This window comes from Petaurus breviceps, unplaced genomic scaffold (assembly GCF_028583685.1).
Source record: "Petaurus breviceps papuanus isolate PSGF00001 unplaced genomic scaffold, PetGlider_PUasm1.0 156, whole genome shotgun sequence".
Lineage (NCBI taxonomy): Eukaryota > Metazoa > Chordata > Mammalia > Diprotodontia > Petauridae > Petaurus > Petaurus breviceps.
Window position 1 is genome coordinate 13,687,515 of NW_027185720.1, and position 12,042 is coordinate 13,699,556.

The window sequence follows — 12,042 nt, forward strand, 5'->3', positions numbered from 1 at the left end:
AAGTCATTTATTCTAGGACTTCAGTGACCTGCACTGACTCCTCGGTATTCAATTCTGGAGCTAGCCCAGTTCAATTTCTGTTCATTTATGCCTCTAGTCCAAATTCTTTCTTGGAGGAAATCTTTCTTTAGTTCTGGGAATTGGAAGAAAGCCTTAGGTCCCTTCAATGCCCCCACCCCCCCCCCCCCCCCCGCCCTCCAGTTCTTTACCTGCTACCCAGCCCCGTGCCCTTGCATCTCTCCCTTCGCCCAGTTCTCCTTCCGGCCTCTGGACCCTGAGTAGACAAGTCCGAGAGTCCTGAATACGCGTCTTTCTTCGCAGTCATGGGCGCCTCGGCCGCCATGGTCTTCAGCGCTCTTGGTGCACCTTATGGCACAGCAAAAAGTGGCACTGGCATTGCAGCCATGTCAGTCATGCGACCTGAGGTGATCATGAAGTCAATCATTCCCGTCGTCATGGCTCTATGGTCTGGTGGTGGCTGTTCTCATTGCCAATTCTCTAACACCGGGAATCACCCTGTTCAAGAGCTTTCTTCAGCTGGGATCAGGCCTCAGCGTGGGCCTGAGCGGGCTGGCAACTGGCTTTGCAGGTGATGCTGGTGTTCGGGGGACAGCGCAGCAGCCTCAAGTGTTCGTGGGGATGATCCTGATTCTGATCTTCGCTGAGGTGCTTGGGCTGTACGGCCTGATTGTGGCCCTCATTCTCTCTACAAAGTAGACCCTCTTTTCCCTTTCTTCCCAGTGCCCCACCTCCCCCTCCCTTCACTCACCCCTTCAGCCCCAGGGTATGATGTAAAGACCCGTCTTGACCCACCCTATCCCACCCAATTCGCTCCAGAACGAATGGCCTGACACCTAGTGCAGTTGCGCAGTTGGTAGTTGGTCTTGTAAATGCGCAATGTCTTAGAGACTCTTCTGTCTGTGTCGCACTGCACCGGATTGGATGGTGCCTGAACTGGGCCCGGCTGGGGCTGAGGCCTCCTGGCATCGGCCAGGCAGCCATGCAATCTCCCTGCCCATTTGCCGTTAGTACTGTGTGTATAAAGATGAATTAGATTGTCATTTTTCTCTTCACTGGATGTTTATTTATAAAGATTTGACATGTTCATAACATTTATGGAGCAAGAATTTTCAATTTCCCATGCTATATATTAATCTTAAATATAGGTAGATTATTGAGCTGTGGGGTTAAATGTCAAGTGCTGAGAATTCCTTGGATGTGATCATTTGAAATTCAAGATTTCTGTAGTGTCCTGGTATTAGTAAGAATTTTATGATTTGGGAACATGTTGAACATGTGTTTCCAGTGGTGCTGTGTAGCACGGGGCCAGGGCTCACCCTGATGTTTCCAAATAAAATTCTGACTGGAAGAAAAAAAAAAGAAAGCCTTATAGTATTGTTTGAACCTATCCCTGCATGGCTAGGGGGCCACGTCTCCCTGTCTCTCAGAGACCACAATGTAAGGACCTAGGTTATGCTGATCATAAACCTGGTCAGATTCAAAGATTAATGCAGGGAGTTTTCCCATAATTATGCATCTCAAGAAACCTAAATGACTTAACTGAAAAGTTGCTCTGTACTGATGGATCAGTGAGTATTTCCACATACCCTTAATTATATAAAGACACTTAGTAGGAGTGGGACACTTCTTTTTCTGAATGTGGGAAATTGCACTTATTTTTCTCCCAACTTGGAAATGTCCAAATCTTTTCTCCCATCAAAAGTCAGATTTCCTAATACTGCATTGTTTTCTTTTAATTAAATGGCCTCAGTTGATGAATGTTTTCCATCTGTAAAAATTTATCTCTCCTGTATTTGGGCTGCAGTACTAAGATTAGGAAAAGACATGATCCTTTTTTGCTGGGCAGTTGTCAGGCATTGCTTAAGACATTGATAAGCTTGGAATGAGTCTTTGTCTCCTCAATCTTTCACCCATAACCACTAGGGTGGGGGTTGGTGCAGTGACCGTTATCTCCTTTTAATAGAGGAGGAAACTAAGATTCAGAGTGGAGATAAGACTTGTCTCTGTGTCACACTTCTGGCAGTGCAGGGGATGGGGGAATGGGGTGGTGCCAAGACTGTTCGGGGTAGATGAATGCAATCAGGATCAGGATGGGAGACACGTGGGTCTGGTGGGAGGTTTAGAAGGAGGTGAAATCAGAGATTAGGTCCCTGTCCATATCCCTTAACAGAATCATCAAATCTCCACTTAGAAGGGACCTCATACATCCATTGAAATAACATCTTCCTCTGAAACACTCCCTGAAAATGCTCACTAGGATCCCTTTGAAGACCTCCAATAATGGGAAATTCATTCCCTGTAGGATCAACTAGTTCCACTTCTGGACAGCTCCCATGGACTGAATGGACAGGTCCCTCTGCACCTTTCCCCAGTTCCTCCTGGTTCTGCCTCTAGGTCTGAGCAGGACCAGACTCAATCCTCTCCTGTAGCACAGTCCCTCTATTTGTAGACAAGGCTCATGCACCCAAGCCCATCACCCCTAACTATTCCTTCTCCCACCATCTATCTAAAGGGCAAGAGAAGCACTCTATAAACCTTGCAGAGGTTGGAAAAACAAAAACCATGATCCCCAGGCAGAGGGAGCTCCCAGCAGTGAGCAGGGCAGAACACACAGAGCTGCCTTCCTTCAAGGTGACCAAAGTACCCCTCCCCCAATCCAAGTCTGCCCATTCTCTGAAACTAGAGGTTCTCTGACTAGTTTTTTCATTGACCCCATCCCACCCCCAACCACAAGCAATCTGATGAAGCCTTTCTGTAGAAAATGTTTGACTTTTTAATTTTTTTTAAGTAAATAGCAGACAGTACATTTCAGTTAGAGTTAGGTGAAAACACAACTGTAATTTCTCTTTCCCTTTCCAAACTCCTTGTAATCTATCCGTGGACCCTGAGGAGACCTGTGAGCCCCAGGTGAAGAATACCTCTCTTAGAAGGTGACCTCACAGTGAGGTGACTTGGGAGGGGGGAGCTGAACCCAGCGTTCCTTGCCTTTGAGGGAGTGGATCTCTATGGATAATGATGCCCTATCTTTAATTCTACTAGAATCTCAGTTCACAGATGAGCAAACTCAGGCTCAGGGATTTGAAGTGACTTGCAGCTTTTGATCTTGGCCTTCAGGGCCCCTTCAGGAAATTCACAAGAGGCAAGGGTGAGAGAGGAGACAAGATGGCAATAGAAGATCCCTTCTTTTACCTCAGGGATGGCCTCCTCTTCTCCTCCCTCAGCCATCCCTTTTTGGTTTAATGGAATCACAGGGGCCTGCACCCTCAGACCTTGCACCTTTGTTTCATTGGTCTCAGTGTCAGGGGAGAGGGCTGTGGGTGTCCAAGGGGAGGGTGTGTCACAGGCTTCCTGGGGCCCCTAGCCTGGGACCTAGGGAAAAAAGAACTATAGTTGGGGTCTGAGGGTCTGGGTAAAAGTCCTGGCTCAGCTCCTCAGGCCCAAGTGACCCCAGGGCCTCAGTTTCCACGCTTGTTGAGAAACCGGTTGCTTTCTTAAGTTTTGCCACGCTTTGCCATGCTCTAATTAGGATTTCCCCCTTCAGATGGACTCTTTAGAGGCCCAGGGGCTGACTCTGTCCCAGAACAGACTATGGTCTTCCCTCCCGGGCATGGCACCCCCAGTCCCTTCCCGCCAAAGTCAGATTTTTCTTCATTTTCCATTGTGTCCGCCAGTGTCTGTACCGGTCGTCCCAGCGTCAGCCCTTAGAAGACAATTTGGGGGGTGGATTGGGGAAAAGGCTAGAAAAGAAGGGATCAGGAAGAGGAGAGGGTGTGGCCACAGGGGTTTCACCGCCTGGATTGGCTGACCCTCCAAGAAAGAAAGACTTGAAGAATTCCGCGGCCCCTCCCCTTTTGTACTCGCGCTGGGCGGGAAAAGTTCGAGGGGAGGGGGCTGGGATGGCGGGGCAAGCCCGAGGCCGGCCACCTGAAGGGTCCCAGGAGTCCCTGAGGTACCATCTCTGCTTTGCAGTTACGTAACGGCCTTCGGGGACCCAGCGCAGCCAGGAGAATCGCAGGAGCATTTCTCACCCTCCGTTATATCCCAAGTGAGCGACCCACGGTATAGGCTGCAAGTCTCCTTATCCAGGTACAGGCTCAGGGCCCAAGGTGGGGGATCCTCTGGGGTTGGTGCCTGGAAAGAGTCCCGGAGATTCGATAAGGGGGTCTTCTGGAGGGGGTGGCGATGCTCTACCCTTCTCTTGCTTATGGGCTGGCTATCTTTCTCTTCTCCCTTTCCATCCCCCCTTCCTGATCTTCCCGGCCCTAGCAAGGCCTGCCCCTCCCATTCTCCCCACCCCCACCCCCATGAAGCTGTCGGCTCCCTGGCTGCTGGTCCAAGATCTTTGATCAGTTGGTAAGGCCAGAGAGATCGTTGGGAGAGCGGAGCAAGGGAAAGTGGGACTTGGCATGGGTTAGAATTAGTGTCCCGTGGGTGAGAGGGGCTACAGCTACCCGGTGGTGGCAGGCAGGGAGAGGATGTGGGGGAATCCCCTTCCTTGAGTTGAGAAGGAAGGGATAGGGACAACGTGGGCAGAGATGAATCTTCGGCCTGAGGATCAGACTTTCTGGAATGAATGACTAATTTGCAATTCACTCCAACCCAGCCTCATGGCGTGGAAAGAGTTCAGGCTGAGGAGACTCCCTTGGAAACGGAGGAGGCTGGAAATGGCCAATGGGGAGAGACAAAGGGCAAGTGATTCTTCAGTCCTTCCAAATTCTAGTCCTGGCCCCTTCAAAAACATCAGTTGTGAGACATTGAAGATACTGGCAAAGGACTACACAGCATGGCCGGCCCACAGCAAAGAAGGCACTGTGTTCTACAAACAAAGTAGAATTGTAGCAGCTCAAAAGAAACTTGAGCAATTTCAATTCCAAATGTTCATGTGTATTATTTGCGGCTGACCTGTGGCAGAGTGCTCCAAGCTTGTATTGGTCTGATCACCCAAGCAGACAGACATACCATAACTTGATCTCAACTTGGTCGCTTTGGTTCTTTTTGAACCCAAAGGAAAGAACAATGGGACTAGAGACAGTTCATTCAAACTCTCTGAACCTCCTTTTGCTGATTGTTTTTAATGGAAATGCCACATCAGCTTGGGAATGGCTAAACAAGTTGTGGTATATGAATGTAATGGAAAATCATTGTGCTGCTAGAAATGATGAGCAGGCAGATTTCAGACAAACTAGGAAAGGCTTGGGAAACTGATACTGAGTGAAGTTAGAAGAACCAGGAGATCATTGTACAGAGTAACAGTAACACTGTGCAATGATTGACTTTGATAGACTTAGCTCTTCTCAGCAATACAATGATCCAAGACAATTCCAACCGGCTCATGATGGAAAATGTTATCCACCTCCAGAGAAAGAACTATGGTGTCTGAATGCAGATCAAAGCATACTATTTTCTCTTTTTTTTCTTGTTGTTGTTTTATCTTTCTCATGGTTTTCTCCTTTTGTTCTGATTTTTATTTCAGATCATGAGTGATCTGGAAATATGTATAATATGACTATACATGGATGACCCATAGCAGATTGCTTGCCTTCTTGGGGATGGAATGGGGAGGAAAAGAGAAAAAAAAAATTGGAACTCAAAGTTAAATAAAAGTGAGACATGATTGAAGGGAGGGCAGATTGGGAGAGGGAGTAGTCAAAAGCAAAACACTTTTGAGGAGGGACAGGGGGAAAGGAAAGAGAGAATAGAATAAAAGTAGGGGATAGTATGGAGGGAAACATAGCAATAGTGACTGTGAAAAAATTCTGAAGCAAGTTTCTCTGATGAAGACCTTATTTCTCAAATATACAGAGACCTGAGTCAAATTTATAAAAATAAAAGCCATTCTGAATTGATAAATACATGAATAAGTACAAATAATATTTATTCAAAATAAAAAATAAATCATGTAAAAAGAGGTGATCAGTTTTCAGATGAAATAATTAAAGCTATCTATACCTATATGAAAAATAGGTCACTATTGTATGGAGAAATGGAAATTAAACATTTTTGAAGTACTACCTATCAGATTGGCTAATGGGACAGAAAAGGTAAAAGACAAATGGAGGAAATTTGGGGAAAATGAGACATTAATGGACTGTTGGTGGAGTTGTGAACCGATTCAACAATTCTGTAGAGCAATTTGGAATTATGCCCAAAGGGCTATAAAACCATGCATACCCTTGAACTAGCAATACCACTATTAGGTCTGTATCCAAAAGAGGAAAATAACCTTTATGTACAAAAATATTTATAGAAGCTCTTTTCTGGGGGATAAAGAATTAGAAATTTGAAGGATGCCCATGAATTGGGCAATGAATGAACAATTGTGGTATGTGATTATGATTGAATAGTACTGTGATGTACTCTCAGAAAAACCTGAAAAGACATGTATGGGGTGATTCAAATTGAAATGTACTGTGTGCAAAGTGACAGCAATTTTGTAAGAAGATCAGCAGTGAAGGACTTAACTATTCTGAGCATTGCAATGATTCAAGACAATTCTGAAGTACTTATGATGAAAAACACAATAGCATCCTGTAATAGTAATGGAATTTACAGGGGGATCTTTAAATTTTCTTCCTATTACACATCCCCAGAGAAAGGACTGATGCTGTCTGAATGCAGACTGAAGCAAGCTTCATTACTATCTGTACCACATAGCTTGCCTTTTCAATGAGGGGGGTGATGGGGAGTGAGATGAGGGTGGGAGGGGTATTTTGAATTCAAAGTTTTAAATGCGAATGTTAAAAATTCTTTACATGTAACTGGAAAAAAAATACTAAAAAAAAAAAAAGCTTAAAATCAGAGAAAAAATTTTTACACCATATGAAAGTGAATGTTGAAAATTATCTTTACGTGTAATTGGAAAAAATACATATCATTAAGCGGAAAAAAGGAAAGAAACAAACATCCTGATCAAGCTTCCTGTATAAGGACCAAGAATAACACTGAGATATGTCTTTAAAGTTTGCGAGGCTCTTTATGAGTATTATCTCATTTGAAGTCTTTCTGGGAAGGGTTATTATTACACCCATTTTGTGGATGGAAGAGACTGAGGCAGGCAGAAGTTAAAAAACTTGGTCAGGGTCACAAAGCTAGTTAAGTATTGAAGCAGGCTTTTCCTGACTCAAAAGCCAGTGTAGTGCACACTATGGCATCCCCTATCGGCTCTGACTTAACAGAATAAGGTTGGACCTCTGCATTCACTGGGTCTCAGGGTCAGAAGGAAGGGTCAGTAAAGGGAGGGAGAGGCAGGGACCTAAAGGGGCCTCCCGGTGCAGCCATAGAATGGGACCCAGGCTACGGGCTCCCCTTAGACACCCACAGACCCTTCCCCTGACAAAGAGAGATACAAGGTCAGAGGTAATGGTATCACTGTCCGAGAAACCTCAGCCTGCCTCCCTCAAGGCTCATGGTGCAGAAGGGATGGAGAATGCTTTCTGACAACAGGCTAGAAAGAAAACCAATGTCTTCTCTATCCTACTGGAAGGAGCATAGGAGTTGGGGTCAGAGGCCATGGGTACAAGTACTGGCTCAGCAGCTCGCTGCCCAAGTGAGCCTGGGGCTTCAGTTTCCCCTTTTGTTAAGAAATCAGATGCTTTCTTAGGCCCCTCCATGCTATGACATCCTCTGATTAGGATTTCCTCCTTCAGACAGACTCTTTGGAGGCCAACCCAGACCCCTCAACTGTCCCCAGTCCCTTTCCTCCAAAATCAGATTCCAGTTTATTCTAAAACTAGTTCCCCATTGACCCCACCAATCTCTCTACCACTCACCCCAACCCCATGCCTGAAAGGACACAGTGGGGGCGGGGGGGGGGGGTTGGATGTGGAGGAAAAGACTAGAAATGGACAGAGCTCCTCCTGGACTGGCATCCCCTCCTAAAAAGGCTTCAACAATTCAACCTGCCCCACCCCTGAGATACCTGCCCTGCCCTTTTGTGCTCTGGATTGGGGGAAAGTGCCAGAAGGGACAGCTGGAGGAGTGTGGAGGTAGGGACCCAGAGGAAGCCCAGAGACTGACCATCTATTTAAACAGTTGGCCACTTCTCTGAGATACCATCTCAGGGTTGGAGTTGGACTTTATCCTTCGTAAACCCAGCACAACCAGGAGAATCACAGGAGCATTATTCACCGTCAGTCATGGCCAAAGTGAGTGTGCCTGGGGATCCTTGTGGGGAGTATACAAACTGCTGTTCTATACCTGGGGGATCCACAGGGGCTGATGCTTGGAAAGAATCAGGGAGACTCAAGACAGAGTGTTTGAGAGGCGGTGGGAATAACATGGCTGGCTCTTGCCCCAGATTGGGATCAAGACTTAGCTCTGGAGAAGGGGGAAGCTCTTCCTGAAAACTTTCCTGGGGAGATTTTTATCTTTGTCGCCTAAATGAGATGAGGGCAGGGCAATGGTCTAAGGTAATCCAGAGGCAAGGTAAGGCTTACCTAGCTACCAGAGAGTCTCCAATTGGTATAGTCTATCTCCTACCCTTGGGTAGCACCACTGTCCTCCCTTCCCCCTTCATCCTTGCCCAAGTGCCAGGATGTATGTGATGCCAGCCCAAGATGGTGCTGTGGTAGACAGTGAGAAAGAGAATATGGTCCTGGGAACCAGGAAAAACTTGGATGGCACTTTTATATCTGTTGCTCACTTGTGTGACCTGGGACAGTGTCCTTCTTGCTTCTTGGAGTCTCAGTTCCCTGAATTGTAAAGTGAGGCATGGACTGGATCAATCATTGAGGCCAGTGTATTATTTAACAGATGGGGAAACTGAGGCCCAGAGACACAAAAAGGGCTTCCCCAAGCTCACAGACCTGAGACTCACTCCCATTTCATCAGTAACCAGTCTGGGAAGAGTCTGCTTTCCTAGAGCCTTCCAGGGGGGTGGCCTCTGCTCAGATGGAAGTTCTGGGTCCCATCAGCTCCCAGCCAGTCCTAACCTTGCTGTGCTTGGTCTCTTCAGCCTATCTTTGGAAGTGGCTTCAACCTGAAACCCAGTTCGGTCATAAGAGTAGTGGTAGACATATCTCCTGATGCCAGGAGGTAAGTGGGACATAGGATGGATGAGAGACAATTTAACCATGGGTGAGAGCTGAATCCTGTACACACCTGATTGCCCTTGAACCTTGTAAGAAGTACGCAGCTACTTTTGCCTCAACCTCAGATGGCAGAGCCAGGACTCAGCAATAGAAAAAACTAGCAGGAGTTACCCAGGACCTGGAATGCACTGTTCTGATAGGTAGTGAGCTCCCTGTCTCTGGAGATAGCAAAATATGTACCATAGTCATTTGTTAGATACAGTGGGGGTAGGAGGGGTACTGCAGAAGAGAAGCCATGGTGCTTCAGGGTAGGATGGCCAAGAGAGTCTCTTGGTGGGGAGGGGGGTGTCTTTTAGCTCAGGGATTCTCTGAGTGGTGAGTTTCCAAGTCCCCGGGGACCCATGCTAATGATGGAGATGTGTTCTCAATCCCCAGATTTACAATAGACTTGGGCATAGGCGGCCCTGATATTGCACTTCACTTCAACCCTCGATTCAACTACTTACGTAGCCACAACGTTATTGTCTTCAACACCTTCCAAAATGGCAATTTTGGGGAGGAGTTAAGGGAGAGCCACTTCCCATTTCAGAAGGGGAACAAGGCAGAGGTAAGTCCCCAGAATCAGAGCGTGGAATGTCAGAGCAGGGGCAGGGACAGACCCCAAGAGATTATCTTATCCACCCTGGTATTTGACAGAAGAGCCTGGAAGCAAATTCTGATGGGGAAAAGATGAGAAGATAGAGGAGAAAGGAGTCAGTGGGCTTCCCGAGGGCAAGGGCAAGAACCCCAGAATGCCTCGAGCTGAAGTGAGGGGAGAAAGGGAGGGAGCTGGGCTGGGCTGTGATCATAGGAGGATGACAAAGGGTTCTAGGTGTCCTAACACATAATAGGACCCTAGAATTGGAGCTGGAGAAAGCCAGAGTCTGACTCCCTCATTCTACAGAGCATGGCCCTGAGCCTGGAGAAATGATTTGCCTCAGGTCACACAGGGGCTTGTAGTAAGTGTCTTGAGGTGGAATTTGAAAGCAGACCTTCCTGTGTCCTAACCCAGGGTTCTCTGGTCAGCTTCTTCTGTCCTCTCCCCATTCAGATTTTCATAATGTTTGACAGCAATTTCTTTCTGGTGAGGCTGCCTGATGGCTTTGAGTACAATTTCCCAAATCGCACGAAGGCAACAGTTATTAACTACGTGGGAATTCATGGCGACGTGACAATCAGAACATTGGCTTTCGAATGAGCCCCCAAATCAAGCTGACTTCAGACCATTCTTTACCCTTGGGTCTCTCTTATTATTAATAAAAGAGCTGATGATGGTAACAGCTGACATTTTCTCTGTTATTCCAGTCCGGGACAGAGAGGGTGGGTTTGGAGTTGGGAAGAGTGGCTGAATGACCCTGGATAAGTCCCTTCTTCTCAGTGGTCCTCTGATGACTCACTAGGACAGGCTTTCTCCACCTGGATTCTTTAGGCAATTTTCAGGTGGGGAAAAATGGCAAATTTATTATAGTTAACTTCTGGTGGTCCTAGTATGACTCTGTATTTATATATTTAAAATCATGATTTCACTTCCTATTACTTGACTTTTAAATGGGGAAAGAAACAGCAATTGGGAGAGGGAGAATTTGGAATTCTGAATTTAAAAAAAATGTTAAAAAAATAAAATACAATTCTTCCCACAATGAAAAAACAATAGCACAAATACTACCTTGTTCTGAGAAGGGGCACAAAGGCTTCCCCAGACTGCCAGAAGCCTAGGATATAATGCAAACAAGGCGATTTGCACTTAGACACCCTAGACCAGGGTAAGGAACCTATGGACTCAAGGCCACATGTGGCCCTCTAGGTCCTCAAGTGCAGACCTTTGGAAGAATACAAACTTCACAGAAAAATCTCCTAATAAAAGGATTTGTTGTGTAAAAAACTGACTCAGTCAAAAGGCCAAACCCAAGGACCTAGAAGGTGATATGTAGCCTTGAGGCCACAGGTTCCTCACCCCCATCCTTGACAATCCCTGATTAACAGTGGGGAAGGGATTCCCTATAGTAGTAACTGCAGGGGAACCCCTGTACATTAGGGAAGGGAGGGGACCAGAGCACAGGCTGAGGGCAAGCCCACATGCCTGAAAGATGCTGAATACAAACCAGGGAAGTAATGTGTCCCTTTGAGGACCAGCCCAAGGAGGCTCAGAGAGTCCTGAAGGCCAGATGGGAGGAGAGTGGGAAGACATTCACAGGCTCTGGAGTCAGAGGTATTGGGTTTGAGCTTGACCTCTGATTCTCACTGACTAGATGACCTTGGAGAAGTCCCTGGGTCTCAGTTTCCTCTGGGGCAAAAAGAAGAGCTTGGTTCCATGGTCCTTCCAGCTCTACACCTCTGCTCCTATAGACCCAAGTCATTCCCCAGGCCTCAGTTTCTCCTCTGTAACATGAAGAAGTTGAACCAGATGGCCTCTGAGGTCCCTTCTATGAACGCTTGGTCTCTCCTTTCCTCTCCTCAGACAGGGAAGAAAGCAAGAATCAGCCCTCAAACATTTGGTAAGCATGCCTGTTTCTGGCTAAGCACCCAATTCTAAGGCTTTGTATCACCACAGAATGAGCTCACAGGCAATGGACAAAGAATACTGTATGTCCTCTGAAATAGAGGCCAGGGCCTCCACAATGCATGCTGGGTCTGGCCCTGGCCATAGGGCTGCTTGGCTGGAAGAGTCCCACCCACCACATCCACTCTTCCCCCAGCAGAAAGGGGCAAGCAGTCTACACACATTTGGGGATCAATCACTCTAGGCCAGGACCAGTGTCAGAGAGAGAAATGAGATACAACCCCCAGGCCTGGGTGGTAAGAGCCTTATTGTATTGTCTGAACCATGCCCTGTAGGTCTGGGAAGTGGGCCCATCACTCCCTGATGCTGACAGGCTCTTAACTAAGGACCTAAGTTATGCTGACCAGAAACCTGGCTGGGTCCAAAGATTGATGCAAGGAACTTTCCCACAAT

At 46.9% G+C, this 12,042-nt stretch overlaps 1 protein-coding gene and 1 pseudogene across 1 annotated transcript; both read left to right on the top strand.

The window, feature by feature from the left end:
• Window positions 1–210: 210 nt before the first annotated feature.
• On the top strand, window positions 211–1,384 carry LOC138156749 (V-type proton ATPase 16 kDa proteolipid subunit c-like; annotated as a pseudogene).
• Window positions 1,385–3,967: 2,583 nt separating this feature from the next.
• LOC138156659 (galectin-1-like) lies at window positions 3,968–10,367 on the top strand. The gene is made up of 5 exons (XM_069082109.1): window positions 3,968–4,107; window positions 4,625–8,165; window positions 8,975–9,054; window positions 9,486–9,657; window positions 10,141–10,367. The coding sequence occupies exons 2-5, from the start codon at window positions 8,157–8,159 to the stop codon at window positions 10,285–10,287; spliced, it is 408 nt and encodes a 135-aa protein (XP_068938210.1). The 5' UTR covers window positions 3,968–4,107; window positions 4,625–8,156; the 3' UTR covers window positions 10,288–10,367.
• The last annotated feature ends 1,675 nt before the right edge of the window (window positions 10,368–12,042 follow it).